The 21673-nt window shown below is 49.8% G+C and overlaps 1 protein-coding gene across 1 annotated transcript; it reads right to left on the minus strand.

The window, feature by feature from the left end:
• Window positions 1-1729: 1729 nt before the first annotated feature.
• Window positions 1730-21337, minus strand: LOC118794082 (metalloproteinase inhibitor 2-like). The gene is made up of 5 exons (XM_036552228.1): window positions 20825-21337; window positions 6611-6711; window positions 5803-5911; window positions 5178-5302; window positions 1730-4180 (listed from the first exon to the last, which is right to left on the minus strand). Exons 1-5 carry the CDS (start codon window positions 20952-20954, stop codon window positions 3983-3985), a joined length of 663 nt encoding a protein of 220 aa, XP_036408121.1. The 5' UTR covers window positions 20955-21337; the 3' UTR covers window positions 1730-3982.
• Window positions 21338-21673: the final 336 nt, after the last annotated feature.

The raw sequence follows: 21673 nt of genomic DNA on the forward strand, positions 1-21673 counted from the left end.
TTCTATCTCATTCTTCAAAGCTGTGCCTGGAGAGCTTTATCATATAACATACGACATATATCATATAACATACGACAACAGCAAGCTACTCGGACATAAGACATAAGCAAGTCAGACGTAAGTTAGTAAAACACTTGATCTGCTGATGAAACTAGCAAAATGACGCAAAGTCTCAGAAAGTGTGAACTTCAGGAAATGACCACAGATGACGCGAGTGTGTTACTCTAATCTTTATTTGATAATACTGTATATTTTGTCCATTGACTGAACAACATCCACGTAGGAATTGTACAAAGCATCAAAGACATGCATAGTCTGGTTCTTACACAGCTACTCTCATGTGGTTCCAGCACAAGAAGTCTCGCACACTGCTCGTCTGCAAATCTTTAAAGAGAAAGACAAAGACTGATAAAAAACAATTACACTAAAAATAAAAAAACACAATATACAAGAAAATGGCATATAAAGTAAAAACACGGTTTGACCAAGTTTTAAATTACATTTGCATTTTCCAATATATATAATACTTGCCATAGCATGAGGAGTACGAAAACATGTAAACGTTTCACTTGATTGTTTTTTTTTTAATATGATTTTGTATGATTTCAAAATGCTCTTAAACAAAATTAATTTTATTTGGGAAGAGGGAGAGGGATTCTACAGGTAAAAAGGGTTTTGGGGAACACTGCTATTTCGGCCCTGTCATTAGACAGGAACTCGGTGACGTAAGCTCTATCTGGGCAGCAGTGTCACCGCACGGCCATTCTGTGACACAGCCAAACCCCTGCCGCTTTGCTCACATTGAGCCGCTGGTTCTGAAAGGCTTAGCAGTGGGAGGTCACGCTCTGGTCTCTTTGCAGTGAAACTCTATTGAGTGAAATGAAGGCATTAAATCTCTATAACACAACCGCCAATATAAACCGCTGCAGTCATTTAGCTGTTGGCTGTTACTTTGGCCTTTAGGTGGGGGGGGGGGGCTTAAGTTCATTTTGCAGCACCTCTGTCTGACTGCCTACTCGCCAGCCCACCAGACAGGGTGCCACCAGGGCCAAAATCAAAACTCCACATCAGTGAGGGGGGAGGGGTCTCACAGTGATGACAAATCAAGAGTCCGGGGAGAAAATAAACCAAACCCACAATCCCTTTCACACTCCGGCCTAACTCCCCCCATGCCCTGCCCTATGCCAGGCGATACCACAGCGATTCTGTGTCACATGACCTGACACGGGCACTGACCTACACAGGGGGGCCATCCAGCTCCCAGCAACTGGATTTCACGGGACCGTTATTAATACAAGGAGGGATAATGGGAGGGATGTTGCTAAGATCTATGGTTAGTACCGTACCAGCTTCAATGTCAACCATAGCTAATAACACTTTGACTGCAAAAGTTGTCTGAGATCAAAAATAAGACTATGTTGAGGGCGTCCAAGTCAATTACTGGAGGACCGTGCTTGCATGCTGCTTTTTGCTCTGATCTCTGCTCTTATTTGCTTAATTAGCCCACTCACTGGCTATTCTGGCGGGCTGTATCTCATCTTAGGATCAAAATTGCGCCTTCGACTCAAAAAACATTTTAGTGCAATGCATTTACAGAAAATGCACAAGTGTAAATGTGTAAACGCTAATTAACAAATTCGACTGATTATATCAGGGGATTTGTGGGGAAACAGCAGCCTGTGCCGGCCCTCCAGGAACTGAGACTAACCCCCCCAATCCCCCCCCCCCCCCGGCCCACACCCCGGCTCTGCACGGAAGCTTCTGGCGGGTCGACAGGAAACAGCTTCCCTGGGGGACAGCCTGAAGTCCCATGCAACACGCTAATCTGACAACACTCCACTGGGGAATAGGCAAAAAGAATTCATGTTTAAAAAAAATTAAAATAAACGGTAAACACATCTTATAGTAATAGTAATACAAAGGACAATCAATAGAAAACCACTTGTTAAGTTGTATTAAGGACTATAAAGAACTAGAAGGCTAGAAAACAAAATTACAAAATAACAAAAAAAAGGATTCAATCCTCTCAGTTTAAGACATCTGTCTTTTGACCAAATGTGTCTTTTGCAGGGGGTCCTTGAAAAGTGCAAGTCCACACCTAACCAGGATTAATAATCAAATCATAATCATCATAATAATACCTTATTAAAATGAATATAATGGTTGAGAGTGGGGGGGCATGGTGTGGGAACTGGAATGGGAATCACAGCAAAAGGGCTCGAAATGGCATAGACTGGACAAGTGAGACGTCAGAAATGGGCTCAGAGAGGTCAAAGGTCAAATCTGGCACTGGTTATTCATATTTTTTTCCTTGTTACAACAATTTTTCAATATTACTTTTATTAATCATGTTAATAATACTGTAACAGTGGCTGTTCACCGTTCATGGATGAAGACATGAATTTGCCACTTTACCTCTGAATTTGGGTGCTGGTTGATACGCAAGCTAAAACCGGGTCAGATTCACAGATACCTTTTATTTTTTTTTTTTGTTGACCGCACTTCCACAATAACTCTGAATGATTTAAGCGGCAGCAATATCAGAAAAGACGGCGCTGCAGTCGCTAACTCATTCATTATGTGGAAGGGTCTCGAGCCGCAGCCCTCCCAAATCACCGTACCAAAGGCCACTAGATTTGGAAACTTTCTGCTCGGGTTGGCCGCACCACCTGAGCCGATGTTTTTCTTTGGTTTCTAACTGGATCGGCCTGGTTTTGTTGTGCTCCTAACGCAGCTCCATTTGCTGAAGGGTCACTGAAAGGCTCTGCAGGCTGGTAAGTCCAGTGGTAACTGCTGTAGTGCAAACAGGGGATGCAGCAAAAAAACACGAAGTTCACTATCTTGTTTTTCGATTGTACCTGCAAGATTGAGCAGCGTGGCAGTTTAAGAATCGCTCACAGGCAGCAGTTCTCTTTTCTCAGTTCCAGCTCTGGCTGTCGGTGTCGGGTTTATGCACTTCATATCAAATCATTTGTCACATCAAAAGAAAAAAGCAACTGGTTGTAAGTTAAAACCAAATGTAACGTAACCCGATCTCTGTGTCACTGTGTTTTAATATGAAGTGCATGACGGCACTGTAACGCTACATTAGACGCTGATGAATGAATAAGAATTTGCTGCTGATGGGATCCTAACCTAAATCCACAAGCTGCTTAATAACGGATGCAAATTAATGATTAACGATTAATGAGAGAACAACCACAAAACGGTTCAGATCAATTAACAGCTTAAAGGCCTCCCCTAGGTCGTACTCCCAGGTCCTTCAGGGCACTCATCACTAAGGACATTGGCATTTCATTGATGGAGGAGGGTTCAATCAGCTTCAAATGTCTGTTCAGTCTCTCGCATGCACCGATGCATCATGGGAGGTGATGCAGTTTAATCTGCCAAGTGTGTGTGATCCATATCATTTTTACCCAGAGCACTGACTGTGGAGGCACAGTTGCGGCTTTGCTTTTCAAAAATATGCATCTCATAACCCATGCATCTGTTCTTCAGACTCGTAACATATATGGGAATAACGTGGGAAGTCCTGCCTCACCATTAATCTCGTTACAGCACGGTTTGAGAGCAACCGGCAGTGCTCAGATTTGACCTTTTATTCTGGCTTCAGAGAGACCCAAAGACACCCTGATTTTGGATTGTGACTGAAGAGTAACAAGACAGACATTTAGCAGGCAATTTTAATTTGCAGGTTTGTTTTTCGTTTTAAAGAGAAGGTTAAGCGCTTTTTGGGGTAGAAAGTGCTTTCTTCACAGAGTTCAAATGGTGACAATATTTCCTGCTATTAGCCAATTCCAGGAAGTGACATCATCACTCACCCAGTCTATCTGTGTTGCTTGTTCTAGTCCATATGAATTATTATTTTGCTGATTGTTTTATCATTAAGACTTTTTTTTTGCGTTTGTCTGCTCATTTGTTTTTACTTATTGAATTACTGCTTGCATTTCTAATCAGGCTGCGCAGTGGACGGCTGGCTAGATTAGGGGTCCTCGATGTCCATGAACTCCTTCTTTGGCGGCGCCATCCCGCGGTACCAGGCACAGGAGCCGTCGCTCCTCTTGATGCAGGCGAAGTGGTTGGCCTGGCGACCGTTGATGCTTTTCTCCATCACCCAGTCCGTCCACAGGCACTCCTCTGGGGAACTGATCATGCAGGGGATGGAGGGACAGCGGGTGATCTGGGGGACAGAGAGGTGAGCAGAGAGAGAGAGAGAGAGAGAGAGAGAGAGAGAGAGAGAGAGAGAGAGAGAGAGAGAGGGGAAAAAAAGACAGACAGAGGAACAGGCAAGAGAAGACAGGGAGAGGCAATGGAAGATGAAAAAAGGCAGTGAGAGACAGCAAGTGGAGAGAGAGAAAGATGGGCAGAGAGATGAGGAGACGGAGAAAGAGGGAGAGGCAGAGAGATGAGGAGACGGAGAAAGAGGGAGAGGCAGAGAGATGAGGAGACGGAGAAAGAGGGAGAGGCAGCGAAACAGGGGGGTGGGTGGAGCAGGAGGCATGTTATTATTGGCTTACTACCAATGCACAAAAATACTTCATGCAGCCCTCTAGCGCACTCGTGCAGTAACTCTGGAGGTAACAAACAGAATCCTCCAAAATACTCGCACGCCAACTGTGACTATTTTTCACACTACACGACACACATCGCACTGCAGTTGGCTAAACGCGCACTGGAAGATTGGCACAGCTTCCCTGACCCTATCAATGTAACCTGCAGGACTCAGCTTGCACTCAAAACAAACAACTTATCCACTGTGCCACGCTGGAGACCCCACAAAAAACACCAAAATTTGAAAACTGTATGTGGGATTTTTCCATTAGAAAATAGAAGCCTTGGGAAGCGTATCGTTGGATGTAAACCAAGGACTTCCAAATCAGGCTTCAGCTTGAGGTTCACTTTCCAATAGCCTGAAAGTTGTTTGACTTTTTCCCAGAAAACTTTAGCACCAATTTTCACTTAGATACAGATTTGAAATTCATCACAGAATTCATCACTGTTAAAAGATCAAACCCCCCAGGCATGCTTTAAGCAGAAAATTTCCCCTTGCCCTTGAAGTTTTTTTTTTTTGTATTATTATTGAGCTTCAATCTGTTTTTAATCTTGGTAAAAACAGCGGAATCATTTCTGCCCCCTGGGATTGGACCCCATCACCTGCTGGGTCAGCCCCCACTCACCTTGCACTCGCAGCCCATCTGGTAGCGCTGGGTCAGGCTCTTCTTCTGCGTGGGGCTCATGGTCTCCCAGGGCGTGATGAAGTCACACAGGGTCACGTGCATGGATCCGTCAGCCTCGGTTTTACCTGCGGGACAGATGGCAAGGGGGTGGGGGGGGGGGGGGGGGTCAGTGAAAAATGGGGCCACTGACACACGCAGGGTGACCGGCTGTCACATCCCAGGGCCGCGGCAGACTGTCGCTGCTGCCTTGGCCAGCGGAGGGTATCAGACGAGCGCGGGCTATGCTGGTCCCGGAGCAGTGACTGACAGCATGTGTTGGGCTCCGCCCATTAGCGGTGAGCAGTGATGAAAGGACAGAGCTATGTAGAGCAAAGGCCTTTGATTGGTTCCCAAAAGGTAGTGATTGACAGGTTATGATAGCTCCACTCATTATGGGGTTCAGGAGGTATCCCTCCCCCAAATGCGAGTAATGTGTAGCCTGTACTCTAGTGAGGACCCTAACTGTGCTGAGGTGTTCTAGTGAGGGCCCTACCTGTGCTGAGGTGTTCTAGTGAGGGCCCTACCTGTGCTGAGGTGTTCTAGTGAGGGCCCTACCTGTGCTGAGGTGTTCTAGTGAGGGCCCTACCTGTGATCAGGTACTCCTTCTTGCCAGTTGTGTCCAGAGTCACCCCGCACACGGCAGAGGACGGCGCAGTGAAGATGGCCTCGATGTCCCTGTCCGGGCCCTTGAACATCTGTGGCAAAGACACAGGAGAAAGACTCCATTTCAGGGTCAGCCACACATGCCCCTGTCGGCCAATGGAGAGGGGTTTCGCCTCCGGTTGGCCGCTTTTCCCCACTCAGCCAGCCCCTCTACAGACAGCTCATCTGATCAGCATTCTGTGTGTCTCTGTTCAGCTGGGGGTCTGACAATGACCCCAGCCCCACCACAGCAGCTATCCCTGCACCCACTTTAATCTTTGGGGTGTCCCTCGTCACAAAGACCGCCCCCCAACCCCTGACCCTGGGTCGGTTTACCCCCTCACATATGCAAGTAACTGGGAATTGGATTGGGGGAAAGGGAGATGATCCAGGATCAGTTATTGAGGACAGAACGCACACTTTCTCACCTCTGGAAACGCATACAGGTGTGACACTAGTGTGTGAGATGCAGACATAGGGACACCCCTCCTACGGTGCCTGTCCAATCAGCAATCTGCATGCCGACCACATAACACGGCCAAGTAAGAGGAATGTGTAAGGAGTGATTACATGATGGGTGAGACAGTTTACCCTCCAACTCCGTGTGTGTGTGTGTGTGTGTGTGTGTGTGTGTGTGAGTGTATGGGGGGGGGGGGGGGGGGGGGGGGGGGGGGGGGGGGGGGGGGTCTCATGTCTGAGTTTGTGTGTATGAGCATGAGAGATACAGACAGTGCAGAGTGTGTGCGTGTTACCTTTATCTGTTTGATTTCATACTGGATTCTCTTGATGGGGTTGCCGTAGACGTCATTCCCAGAATCCACCTCTTTCTCTCCGACCACCTTCGCCCTGATGACTGGGGGGGAAGAGGAAGAGATGCTGGAGGTCAGACTTTTTATGCCAAACACCGGAGCGATATGACTGACTGATCGAACAACACCAACCCATTCATCACAAGGGCATGTGTGCTAGCCGCTCTTAAATGTAGGGTAGTTTCCTACAATATTCTGTCCAATATTCTCTCCCTTTGCTCCAGAAACAAATTAGATCTAAAAGCATGACAGCCACAAGGGCCAAAACCAGCCGTAAAAAAAATCCTGCCCTAATATGCCAACCTTTTTCGCACAATTTGATCCATAAATATATCCATATTTTTATTCTGATATGTATGAATAACTGAGAAGCAATAAAAATAGTTATCCCCCCCCCCCCCAAAAAAAAAACACACTTGAGGTTTCCCCCGTTAACACCAAGTAACCTGAATGTGGAATGCGCCAAACACTCTCCAGGGGGAGGTTTGACAGTCTGGCATTCCTCACACACACAAACGTGGAACAAAGTCCGTCTGTTCTAACTCACTGCATCTTTTCTTCGCTCAGCAGTAGAGAAGGAAGAAAAGCAAGCTCACCCCAAACAGTTTTTAACCCCACGCAAATAAGTAGGCCCTATGCTGCCTCATTTCATATTCTCTCTCCAGCTTAATTCACATCCTCTGTAAGTCTGTATCCATGTCAGTTCTCAGACTTAGTCTGTATCTGTCTTAGTTCACAGTTGGAGTCTGTACCCATCTCAGTTCAGTCCAAGTTTGTATCTATCTCAGTTCAGTCTAAGTTAGTATCCTTCTCAGTTCAGTCTAAGTCAGTATCCGTCTCAGTTCAGTCTAAGTCTGTATCTGCCTCTGTTCATAACACAGTTGGTTTGTGTCTCAGAGCTGGAGTGTCTGCTCGGCAGTGCTGGCTCTGCAGATTGCGCAGGTGTTGGGGAACGGGAGCACATGAGTGTTTCATTAGCTCCCCATTGCTAGTGGGGGTGCGAGTGGCGGATCCCCCATCTTCACACAGCCGAAAGGAGCCAGTCAGCAGCCTTACAGAGTCCCCCCCCCCCCCCCCCCCCCCGCACACACACACACACACACACACACACACACACACACACACACACACACACACACACTCACCCTCCTCCACCCTCCGTCCCACCTCTCCGCCAGGTCAGCTGACTGTACTGGTGCTGACACCCAGAAAACTCTCCCTCACCCTCCTCCACCCCGCCTCACTCCCCGTCCTAACCGCCCGCACACAGCCTGATTCAGGGAATCTGAGAAGGCCTGGCTGAGGACGAAAGGAAGGGGGGAAAACTCGGCACCCGTGCCAAACGCAGCCGCTGCAGCTGAACTTTATTTCCGAAAAACGCAAAGTGCTGCCTCTGTATCTCCACTGCAGTTCCACCCTCCTCAACACCCCCCCCCAGCCCCCCCCCCCCCCCCCCGCCCCCAGCTCCCCCCAGCTCCCCCCAGCTCCACTGGAGCTCTGGCACCACAGCACAGCAGCACCTCAGGCCTCCTGCTTTGCCTGGCAGAGGCAGGGTCACATGCTAAAAAACAGCTGGTGATCGACCGTAAAACCAGCTACCCAGACTGCAGTACCATCAAACGTACAGGTATCACTGCTATGCAACCCCAAGGCCATCTTCACTGAGCGCTCCTGTCTCAGAGTGGGTACAGATATTCAACAGATATTCAACACTGTGTGCTTCACATCAAAAGTTCTGTCTTGCCACTGCTAAAGCTTTAAGTGTTCCGATTTGCCGGCTCACTCTGAAACAGGAGCTGAATATCTGGTCATAATAAACATATTATCTGTGGAATGGATGAACTTCTTAACATAAAGCATGACTGCTGTACAGATGGACTCCTGCCGTGTCCTGTCCTCATACTGTGGGACTGTGACTGTGTTTCGTTCAGTAAGGAGTAAGTGTCTGGATTTGCGGGTGGGGATGGGAGGAGGGGGTGTCGATGCTGTCCGGATTCACCGATCTCTGGATGACTCATCCTATTCACAAAGCCTAGCAGACCAGCTCCATCCACATGCTATAAACATCAGTGGGTTTGTGCAGCCCTGGTGCACAGACAGGAGCACGCACAGACGTGCTCTCCGAGTCTGGCATTTCGTTTTCTCTTCCCGCCAACGCCAGCTCACCCAGACCTAATTTTCACCTGCTGACGAAACAAAAAGTCACCCCGCCCTCACCTCCCGCCCCCACCGTCTCCGGCGCGACCGCACGACCGCGTGACTCCGTCCCCTCATAGGGTGGCACACCAAGCCTGACCGTAAGGCCACCCCCCCCCCCCCCCAACCCGCCCCCTCTCTGCAGGACCGGGTTAATGGCAAACAGATGGAGTTCAGACACTCCTCCTCCCCCCCAAAAAGGTACACTTCAGCATCTTACAACATTTGTTTACTCAATCCAGAGTGGAGTGCTGGCCTGTTTCTGCCGGTTTCATCACCACTCCTTCCTGCCGTGAACAGGTCTGAGCTGCGGAGTTGCGATGGGCCGAATGCAGCTGAGGACAGACAGAAGCGGAGAGAAAGGGAGAGGGAGGGAGAAGGAGAGACCAAAAGCAACGGAGAGACAAAAGGAGAGTGGGACACTCCACAGGTGTGTGTGTGTGTGTGCGTGCGTGTGTTTTCAGAGAGAACTCTGGTGGGCGGAGCGATTGTCACTACATCACACTCCAGTGAGGGACGGCAGCCGAGATGCCTGGAAAATATGAGCGGTGCGATATTACGAGCAGAGACATAACAGAGGAAAAAGGCGCGCGCACACACACACACACACACACACACACACACACACACACACACACACAACCACGCAGTCAGGAAAGTCAGTCAAGCTAGGATTCACTTTATTGCCTGGAAGCGATGCAACTATGAGGGGTTTGCTGCTCTTAAAGCTAACAAAGGCCCAGGCCAGGCGGAGTGTCTGTCCTGTGTACTCTGGCTTCCTGGCGCACTCCACCGCGTCGCCCACAGTGAGTCTCAGACAGAGGCACAGAGAGCTGACTCTCTGAGCCGCTCCACACTGAGCAGCAGCTGGGACAGGGCCTGTACAGCACCACGCAATCAGCCAACCTCCATTCAGTGCCATTTACTCACTCACACACGTGCACTCACATATACAAACACACACGTACTCACAACACACACACACACACGCACACACACACACACACACTCACAACGCACATGCACACACACAATCATCCATACACACTCACAACACACGCACACAAACAACACACACACATACAAACACACACACACACACACACACACACACACACACTCACAACGCACATGCACACACACAATCATCCATACACACTCACAACACACGCACACAAACAACACACACATACAAACACACACACACACACACATGCAGGGGCCGGCCTGCTTTAACTAGCGCTTTCCCATTTTCACACATTCCTTTCAGGTGAAGCAGGAGGCCGTAGCGGCGGCTCCAGCACCTGGGATTTGGAAGGGAAGCACGTGAGGAGAGGGGGGGGGCCAGCAGCCCCCGCGTTTGACTTATGAGATAGGTAATCCCTTTTTCCCTTTCCCTGAGTTTGCACAATCGCTTCTCTCCCGAATAATAAGACGCAGATCGCTGCCTCCCCCCCCCCCCACCCCCTTCGCTTTTTTAAGTAGGTCACGCAAGACTTTCCAGCAGGCCCGATAAGGAGCATTTAGGATGATGAGAAGAGCAGGCCGCTGGGCCCGGCTCAGCGCCTCGCTGCTTTACGGCCCGGCCCGAGGCATCCAGACCAGCTGCGGGGACAGACGCAGAGGCTGCGACTACTCCACACACCCCAGCCAGCTCTTCTGCGCACCTCTGCGCAGCTCCCGGTACAAGGACACACCGTCAAACGTACACACCGCCCCGTGACAGTGTCCCTGTTCTGCCTTATATTTTGGAGAAGCATTCAGTGCACCCTTTTTTAAATATGAATCCAATCCATCAGCCACTGTGTTCCAGCCTTCAGGCCAGGATGTGCACTGCTATTTTACCTCTGAGCTCTTTAAACGCGCTTACATGTTTGACCTGACTCTGAGACACTCGGTACTGAAACCACACCTGGGCTTCAAACCTATGACCATGTGCTGTGCTGCAGACTCCTATGGGTCTTATGAACTATGAGTGGATGTCAAGCAATTTTAATTCCTGAAGATTTAAAAAAAAAAAAAAAAAACAAGGGCTCTTCTGTGTGGATTTCTAATGGAGCAAAATGTATACTTATACAACTATGGCTGAATTACACTGTAGCCATGGCAACTGCACGACAGCCATCAGTGCGGGCAAACGGCTCCCGCTGCAAACCACAGAAGCCCCATAAGCAGAGGGCAACGGCCAGGGGTTTTGATGGAAACGCTCAGCGGACTGTCGTGTCTCGCAGTTACGGTAAGCGCTTCCCAGCGTTTCAGGACTGCACGAGTGACCAGAGGGCTGTCGAACAGCCTCGGAAAACCGGAAACCGGAGCGGTGACGCACGGCGTGGCCCCGCATCAGCCTCGGAATCCCCAGTCCCCCCGTGAGTCAGACCAACTTACAGCCTGCAGCACTTTAATCATCTCCAACGCGCGCTGCGCCTTGCTGAAACCGAGGAGATCACGTCACACTCGGTGACGGCAGAGGGATCTGCAGGAAATGATTGCTTCGGTGTCACTGGAGATGTTTCAGATCGCTGGTACGATGACCCTTTAGTTCCTCAAACGTTACACTTTCTAATTTCTCAAGGAGGTAGGAGGCAAAATTCAGAGCAGGTGGGCCGGTTCATGCGCAGGAGCTTTCCTTCCTGAGTCAGACGCAGAAAGACTCCCTCCGCTCTCCTCTGTGGTGCAGCACTGGTGCCCAAATCACCCACCTCTGCGTTTTCAACGCCCATGTCCACAAACATCCCCCGTTTCTGGCAGCGTGTTCACGATTTATCCATTCTGTCACAGCCCCCAGGCTCCCCCCCCCCCCACGCTACGCCGCAAACCGCTGCCACCGGACTCTCCCCCTGCAGCTGGGTCCTCAGAAGTTTTACAGGAAGCCCCTGGCCTTACGCAAGCAGCCCAGGACACGGGCATCAGAGGGGTGACCGGGCTCTGTCAGACACGGCAGACGGCAGCTCCCTGCCATCAAACGGAGGAAATCGGCCAACACCCCCCCCCCGAACAAAAGGCTTATCTTCTGCCAGTAATCATCCATCAGCAGTATGGGCGTGGTGAGAGGGGGCTGAGTAGAGGAGTAAATAAATTTCAGCCCTTTTTGCAGACTCACTGTGATGTCTGACGGAGGGTCATTGCTCATTGTAAACACCTCTGTGGGGCCTTCTGGGGCTGGACAGGCCAGACGCTACACGTCAGCGTAAATGACCCCTCGGGGGGGGGGGGGGGGGGGGGGGGGTCAGTCCACACTCACGCCCCTGCTCAGAGCTACAGGCACACAGTCGGTGCCCCCCCAGAGCAATGTCTGTGTAAGGGCAGCTCCATCGACGGTCCCTCTCAAGGCCTACAGAATTAAACCTGAGAACTAGCCTTCTGAAAGAGCACCTAGACATCTTAAACAGTGCTGCCCCCCTCCCCCCCCGACCACCCACACCCCCCTGCTCTCAGCAGCATACAGTACACGTCCTCACCCAGGGCTGCGGTGAGGCAGGGCACCAGGGTCGGAGGTCGCGGCCGCACGGTGTCCCGCAGACAGTGGCGGTGGAAATTCCCTTGCGCTGTCATGCCATGACTAACGGTGAGGTTGCACACGTGCGCCCGCAGGCCGAACCGCAAACAGCCCCCTCCCCCCCCCCTTCAGCCATGGGCAAACTCTCTAGCCCCGCTCCCTGACAGGAAATGACTGGCTGGCGGCTGGCGGGACAACTCCAACGGTCACAGTAGCGTGTGAAAGAGACCAGGCGGGGAGGGGATGGGGGGGGGGGGGGCGTTGCACCACTGCCCCGGTGGCAGACGGCTTGCCGCAAGCTCTGGTTTGCTCAGAGACAGGATATGTTGCCACAGCCCAAACACGCCCACATAGTTGCAGCAATCAATGGAGACTCACCTCCGAATCCGAACTTCATTAAAAATAAATTAAAAATAAAATGTGCAGACTGGAAATGTCACAGCATGCAGTGACATGCAACTCCACTCACACACACACACACACACACACACACACACACACACACACACACACACACACACGCACACACACAGTGTTTCCCAAGCAGCGTGTCCCTTCCTCATTGACCTTCACTGTATCTGGTCAAGGAGTTGCTGGAAACAGGTGTTTTTTCCTCTTGCTGGTCAGTGTCTGGGATGTCAGTAAACCATGTGATTCACACAGTGAAAGAACAGGACCCCACTGCCCTGGAGTACGAGTCACAGGAGTCCGCAGTGCTGTGCAGGCCTCTAACGTCCACAGGAAAAACCCGGGCCATTCGCAGACTCTCACCGATTTCCTCCCGGCTCGGGGGGGGGGGGTCTGGGAGCTGAGCTCTCATTCCTCCCCGCGCTGCAGGGGACGTCTGCTGCGATAGGGTGCCGGACGGATCGGGACACGCCGGGAAAAACAGGCAGACGCCGCACCTGCGGGGACTGCCCGAAACCGGCTCTACAGCGTCTCCTCGCACAAGGGCCCCGGCGGCTGCAGCGCACACGCCCTGACAGCCGCCACACGCACGGGGGGGGCAGCCCCCCCAGGAGGGCGGGGCCCTCTCACCTCTCACCTCTGCCAGCAGCAGGGTCCCCTTCTTTCTGCAGCTCCACTGGTCCGTGCCATGTGACTGTTCTAGAACATGCCTTGTACTGACGGCAGCCGGATGCCAAATACTGGACAGGACCAGGCAGGTTCTGATGCAGACCGGTTTCTAGGATTCCTGTACGGAGCGGGCTACACAAAACAAGCACTCCCGGGCCCCTTTAGATCAAGCCATCTCTTCCTCCTCACCCCAACTCTTCCCCTCCCTCACCTCACACCCCCCACACCCTAACTCTGCCCCTCCCTCACCTCACAGCCCCCACACCCTAACTCTGCCCCTCCTTCACCTCACACCCCCCACACCCCAACTCTGCCCCTCCTTCACCTCACACCCCCCACACCCCAACTCTGCCCCTCCTTCACCTCACACCCCCCACACCCCAACTCTTCCCCTCCCTCACCTCACGGCCCCCACACCCGAACTCTGCCCCTCCCTCACCTCACGGCCCCCACACCCGAACTCTGCCCCTCCCTCACCTCACGGCCCCCACACCCTAACTCTGCCCCTCCCTCACCTCAGAGAATGATATAAATAGAAAGACATTTTTTTTTTAAACTGACTTCACCCAAATGCCTGGGCCAATGACTCTCTTCCATCATCACCTCGTGGCCCGCCCCCTTGCTCTGTCCAAACTTCCAACTACCAGCCACGCCCCCTGACACTCTCCCACCTTTACCTCATGGTCACGCCCCTTGCCTCTCTCGCTCTCTTGACTCACATCCTAATGTAAACTGCCTTTGGGCTTCGTAGCTAGAGAAGAAGACCAAACACGACAGGAAGTCTCAAATCCTGAAGCTGTAAAACAAAGGGTTTTATACAAAAAAAAAAGAAAAGAAAAGAACCTGAGTGCGACTCTCACCCCAGTGTTCCGAGTTCCGGAACTCTGCTGCCGCTGCCTCCGCCAGCGCATCTGTTACACTTGACCCGAACGGGATGATTTTTGTTTTTTTTCCATGCCTCATCGGTCTTCCCAGCATGCAGTGCTGTCTCTGGGCAGAAATCAGTGAGGTTTAGTCAGCTCAGCCTCCCTTTCCAGGCCCGAAAACAAAGGCGCTAAACATTATCCGCCACCCTGCCCATTCCCGACCGCTCCCTTTTGGGTGACTGGGGTTTGTCTCCGCTTCACAGAGGTCACACACGATGGGAAATACACACATCTGACATCCCACACACTGCAGGAGGAGAAAGGCAAAGGATTCAGATGTAGGTGCCACTGAAACAGTCCTGTACCTGGGGTTTTGACCCACAGGTAGAACGCGAGGGTTGCATTTTCAAAAGCCATCTAGGGCTTAACTGTGCTAACCCTGCACAATGTTTCTGAAGCCAACCATTACTCTCAGTGAGGGTAGCCTTCCCTGTGGTGCTAAGTCAGACACAGTAGGGAAACCAAAGCTACCCCCCCCCCCTCAACCCAATCCTCCCTGATTTTGTGAGTCTAAATGGCAAGCAAGCATAGAACCCACCTGCAGGTGCCCAGGGATCAGTACTATCGGACTACCGCTCCTCCCAGACAGTGTATGTGAGACAGGTGTTTGGATCACTCGGCCCCCACACCTCCAGGTCAGCGCTGACTCAACATCACTCACACTCATACATAAGGGAGACAGGATGTACAAACTATCACCTCCCCGAAATCAAAGGGGCCGTCTTACTCAGAGGTCCCGGGTCAGGTTGCAGCGCACACATGGTTTCAATCCAGACTCTTTAACTCAAAACAAAGCAAAAAAAAAAACCTCCGGCCTGCTTTCTTTCCTTGCTCTTTATTCTGAAGGGAACTCTATGACCACAAGGCAACATTTCAGGCCACGGAAGAATAAGGACATCATTACTAATTATCATAAACTTATTATAAATTCACTATTTGCTCAAAGAGCAGATGCCCAAAACAAGGGACATCCTTTGCAATATTTCTACTCTCGCAGGATTGGGAGTTTTTGCGATTCAGGATAGGTGCCCTCAGGTAAAACAGATGCATCCAATCACAGGACAAAAAAAAAAAAAAAAAAATCATGTCACCATGTCTCATAACGGTTACAACGACACCATGTTTTGTCTGTGCTGTTGGCTGTTGCAAAACGCAGACTTCTACACACCATTTCCTCAGACAGTTGCGTGAGACATGCAGCACAAATCTTTGTGTGTCTCAGTGTTTATTATTACGAGAAAGGACTCATTACCAAACCGGGGGTTTCATGCACTCATTAGGAATGACAGCGCATTACCAATGCAACTGCGTATTGCGAAACCAAACTTTCTCAACTTTTTAAATCAGAAAACAAGTGAATAATGCAATATTTTTTTTATTGCAATCCATGCCACTGTGGAAACGTACAGAGGAGAAATGGGTGACCTTTTAATAAGGAAACTGCTGTGCTGAACACAGGCCTATCCAGCTAGCAAGGGGAAAAAATCCAACAAGCAGAGCAGTATGTTAACAGCATCTGTGCAAGACAAGCCCATCACTGTGAGGTGGCTCATTAGCATGTGTTTGTACACGACGAGGAGGCGGCAGCAGAGAGCCGGTAAATAACACAGAAATCAAAAAGTATATTCACACGGCCGTCCGGATGCCAAAACGAAAAACGGCCGGAGATACAGTTACATGGAAGTCTCCCTCCAACTTTACACGAGCTTTACACATTCGCTTAGCAGGCCCCCCTTATACAGCTCACGTTTTCACGTTATTTGGTCATACAGCAGGATGTTTACTGAAGCAACCCAGGCCAAGAAACTTTGCTCAAAGATGACACAGCAGGTCCCTGGAACCTGGGGTTTCAACTTGACCCCTCTGAGTGACAAGGCAAGCCCTCCGAGAGGGCTGTCCTTGAATTGAAGCCGGTGAGACGACCTCACGCTGTCAGGTGGCACACGCTGACTGCCAACATCACAGAACTGATACGCCACTCACAAGGTCACTAAGCTGTTCTGCACATAGCACTGTTGCACCAGCAGCACAAGCTGGGTCAAATTACAATATCTTGTTTATTATTTCTTCTTATTTACTTTCTACACTCCTTCATCCATAGTGACTTCTTATATATTATATAAATTGTTCATTCTAACAGCTGGAAATTGCCTAAAGCAATTCACAGAGAGGATCTTACAGCAGTGCTCCGCCAGCGATACAACCCCCACACCCTGGAGTTTACAGGTCAGACGTCACAGCTGGGACACCACCCATTCACACATCTCTTTTTATTGATGCTCCTTTTCCTCTCATTTCTTCCTTCTGTTTGTGAATGAGCTCATCGTGGTGAGCCCTTTAAAACCTCACGGAAACAGCATCATTTAAAAAGAAAAAAAATAAAAAGCGAGTGAGACGGTGGATTTAAATTAAACAAAAAGAGAGAGAGAGAGAGAGAGAAAGAAAAGGGCCCACTGGAACTCTGGGAAAATGAGGGCCCTGCTCCAGCAGTGTCAGCATGTGGATTAAGTTGTGCTTAGCGCTGTGCCACTGAATGGCGGCTGCACCGGGCGGGACGGCCGCGCCGGGACCCATCCCAGCATTCCTGCCATACTTCAGGCCCTCTGCTGCAGTGTAAGCCAACTATACAGGGCCTGTTTACCACTCCGAGTCCAGAGGGAGGAAACGGAGAGAGCGAGAGCGAGAAAAAGAGAGGGGGGGGGGTGAAAGAGAGAGAGACAGGGATGAGAGAGCATGAGAGAGGCAGAGAGAGAGAGAGAGAGAGAGAGAGAGAGAGGGAGGAAGCGAGAGAGAGAGAGAGGGATGAAAGAGAGTCAGAGAAAAAAAACGAGAGAGTGAGAGATAAAAGAGTCAGAGAGGCAGAGAGAGACAAGGGGACAGGAGGAGATGGCCACAGAGAGATAGGGGGACAGAAAGATGGAAGGACAGAGAGAGGGAGTGGAGAGACAGAGATGGAGAGGTACACGCAGAGCGAAAGAGGGAGAGGGGGCAGGGACAGCACAGAGAGGGACGCAGCAGCTCTCTGCTCATCCTCCCTGTGTGAGATACGCACAGCTGAGCACAGTCTTCCCCTGCAGCCCACGGCTCCACCACAGACGTCCAGTTTGGGAGGAACAGGCGTCTGCTCTTTCCGAAAGACCCAACCACCAGCTGACCTCGCCAGCCCATCCGGTAACCGCACAGTTGTGTCAATTTTGACCCGTGCTTTGACACCCCCCCCCAATACTCCTACCAAGCCCCACCACCAAAACGAAAGGGGTGAACGGCTTTGGTCTAATACGCAACATGCCTTCCACACAAACGGGCAATTCTTGCAGGGTATAAAAACAATACAGTCACATTCCATTACAGTCAATGGCCCGAACTATGGCCAAGCAACTTTTCCCCTTCTATGCAATTTCTCTTTCCCTGTTTGCCAATTTCTACCCTACCGGGATAGGAATCCACCCAGCGGTCTCCCAGGCAAACCCACGAAACGGCCCCAAACTCGTGCACGCAGCACAGATCTGGTCTGGAGAAACAGTTAAAAATCACAGCTGTCAAAAACAGATCCTCACAGGCAAACTCTGTTTGGGAGAAATGCTACGCAAATTCTTCTCCATCGATTAAATACAGTATGTAACCGCAATCACCACAAGACACTCATGGTCATGCACATTCTTTTGTGAACCGTCATAGGCATATTCCAATAATAAATATCTGCTTCGTGGCTGGAGCATCAGAGGAATATTGGTCAAACTCATAAATGTATGTAATGTAACGTAAATGGTAACCCAACTGTAATGACACAGAGTTTGAGATTCAAACCGTCCCGAAGCAATACTTTCTCAATCTGTACCTCAGCACCATTGTTCCCAGGAAACAGACATCTCCACAATGACTTGACCGTACAGTGGCTTTCGATACGCTAACCTGCTCATGTGCTTCAGCATCTCAGCCAGCAGGAGTCAAAGCCATGATGGTCATCTCCACAGCCCTGTGTTCCAACCCCTACTCTTCATTGGTGGGCAGTGCAGCATATTGGTTAAGTAACAGGACTTATAACCAAAAGGTTGCTGGTTTGATTCCCAACTTGGGCACTGCTGCTGTACCCTTGGGCAGGATACTTAACCCCCAATTGCCTCAGTAAATATCCAGCTGTATAAATTGATAGCATTTAAATAAAAAAAAAAACTAACCAATGTGATGAGTCTCTGCTAAATGCCAATAATGTAATGCATTGCTACTGCATGCTAGCTGTGTGACATCACACCATCTGATCAGCAGCTGAACCAATCAGACACAAGAGAGCAGTTCCATCCCTGCGAGGCTCACCTGAACAGCTAAAGGGCCAGAGCACAAGAGCAATGGTACTCTGTTAACGTTCTGGCAACGTCTGTCCACCAATGGTCAGTATTAAAGGGCCACCACCTCTCCCTACAAACCCACAACAGGCAATAATGGGACATCAGCCACCACTACTATGGCCCTTCCTGTAGAACCTCCCTGGCCTAACTGTCCAGTTGATTTAATACGATAAACTTTTATACAAAAGCTCAGTGGCAAAAGATCAGCCTCTTTCTGCTGTTAAGAAGGACTGCCACTCTTGTGTTTCCCCTGTACTCCCCCTGGACACTGTTGATCTGGCTGCTGAACTACCCACCAATTTTTCATAAGGCTGGTTAAAGCTGGGAGAAGTGGCCTGGTTGAGGGGGAGTGGATGTCTTCCTGCTCATCCTTAACATGCTAACAAGTTCACTGAACTTTGCCTGGGGATAAAATAAAATTAAAAAAAGGAATTTCAAAGTCATTGTGGTTTTTATTCTTATTTTTCCTGGGCGTGTTTGAGTCCATATTCCCCAGACTGTCTGGATTGTCCAGGGAGCAAAACGGAGCCACAACGCCCGTGCTTTAGAATCCAGGGAGGATCAGAAGCAGGAAACGGAAAAGAGACCAAAAGGATGTTAGGTTTGCCTGACACTGCAGAGAGAGGAAAATAAGGAAGGAGAGAGAGAGAGAGAGAGAGAGAGAGAGGCACAGACGGGCAAAAATGTACCCTGACCGCATGACTTAAGTGGTTGTCAATCTTTTAATGTCCTTAATTGTGCGACAGGCTGGAACACACAGGCTACACAATGAATGTGTTACTTAAATAACAGCGAGGGACACCTGGCTCCGAGACAGAAAATAACAATTGGGTTCAGTACGCCAAGAACTGGTGTGGTTGCTTACAAAGTATTGTGGCCAGTAGAAAGGCTTAAATGTCTCATAAATAAACACCCTGTATCCAAACACAAACACACAAACACACACACACACACACACACTATTGATTTGCTCAGATGAAACCCTTCAGTCAATTTAATAACATCCTATCTAACGCGCTCTTACAGGAGCAAGAATGGTGAAACGCTGCCAAAAGGTACAACACGAGTGCCCTCAGACTTAAACCAAAGACAGATGCGTCCGCCACTTTCACGTGATTTAGCCAGCGTCCAAGAGTCTTTACCCGTTCCGCAAACAGGAAACCGGACATCGCGCTACCGAAAAACAGAAAAATCCCGGACTTTGATGGAACAGCGAACCGACAATCGCCGCACCTTGGATCTGTCGCTGCGTGTCCGTGACAGCCGAGTAACAGTGTCTGAAAATAGAAAGTAATGACGGAGTGAATTTTCAAACCACACCAGTGCGAACTGGACAAGTTTTCTAGAGTCTTCCGGAGACGTCGCACTTCTTAAAACTGTATTAAGGAAAGGAAGAGAGACAGAGCGTCCCGCAACAACTTAGTGTCTAATGGTAATACCGTTAAATAACGGCTGCAAACATGCCAACAAACGGTAAACGGCCCTGAAATCATCTCCGCACATGTGGCAGTGACTGTCTACTGTTATTACTGGAATTTTGTACATGGCAGTTTGCCTTGACGTTATTTAAAGCCATATCCTCCCCTCCTGCTGCGTTCTGGAGTCAATAAAACTAACGTCAGCTAGACAGCTTCGTCGTAAAAACCCTTCCCTCACTTAGCGTCACATTTATCATACAGGTGGGCTTAATATAGCATACCAACTTCAACTGTCTGGCACGTCGGTTCCGCCTTATCGCGACATACCATCCATACAAGGATCACGGCTTCTTTCGAACAGTGACCAAAAACACCCAGCTGGGCCAATACCTGTGATTAATCGGGATATTTCGCCAACTGGCTACCTACTTAGGCGACATTCTTTCCCATGTAAAATCTAAGAAGTGTTTTGAACGTCTCCGATTAGGAACCCGAGGTCCAATATGTACAGTTTTCGACTTGGTTCGTTTCCATTCGACACAAAACTGGCCACCACTAGCTTACGTTGCATATCTCTAGGCTACTATTAGCAAACATTCTGCAGCGGGGTAAACAGCGGGAACTTACCGTAGTGTCAGGACAAGCTGACAGCGTAATAAAGGGCAACATCAGGCGCTGCCAGACGGTATTCTCCTTACCTACATCTGCATTGCAAAAAGCCTGTTGCGGATGCACTGGCGAGCAGCTGCAAGCTTCTGCCACTTCCTCCGCCCGCCACAGAAGGAGAAACGTCAGAGTAGCCACGACTCTACGAACTGTGCAAGTCATTTTCGTATCCCTTTCCCTTTTTTACCGGCTGCGAAAACAAAATGTACGTGTGTACGGAGTTATATGTATTCACGTATATATGCAGCTACGTATGAATCGCGCACAAAAGGAAGACCGATCTTACGCCACGGTGGCTCCGTTAACAACAAGGCAAAAAAAAGGTCGAAGTTGCCGTGCTCTGGGGCGAGTTAGTTGAGGAGTCGAAGCGGCCGACAAAATTTATCTCGGAAAATCCACCAAAACGGTCCGTTAAGAGAAAAAAACGATCTGTACTAGTTTCTGCTCAAGTGAGCCACCAGTCGTCCTTTTTCTACAACCTTCCGAGAGTCTGTTTTCTTTTAGCCGATCTGCCTCAGTTTTATGGCTGTCCGGGCTCCACCCCTTCTCCACTCTAGAGGAAAGGTCTTACAGTTAACGACGGGGATCACCGTGTCCGTCTGCACGCTCTAATCACGATACGATATTGATCGTGCGATTTTTTTTGGCTTTTTTTTTTTGGAGTTTGTTTAGACTAAGTGTTTGGACAGATGTGATCCGTTTAACAGAGATAAGGGACATCTCTGGCCCCGCGAGCACAGTCAGATCTGTTGATTCGCCCTGGTTCTCAGTCTGCCTCTCACAAAACAATATGCAGCACATTTTGAAATTAATGATAGAACTGGAATATCGTGTGTGAGAAACACTTGCCGTTTATGGGTACTCCTGTGCTCCTTCAGCTA

Source organism: Megalops cyprinoides, chromosome 19, assembly GCF_013368585.1.
Source record: "Megalops cyprinoides isolate fMegCyp1 chromosome 19, fMegCyp1.pri, whole genome shotgun sequence".
Taxonomy (NCBI): domain Eukaryota; kingdom Metazoa; phylum Chordata; class Actinopteri; order Elopiformes; family Megalopidae; genus Megalops; species Megalops cyprinoides.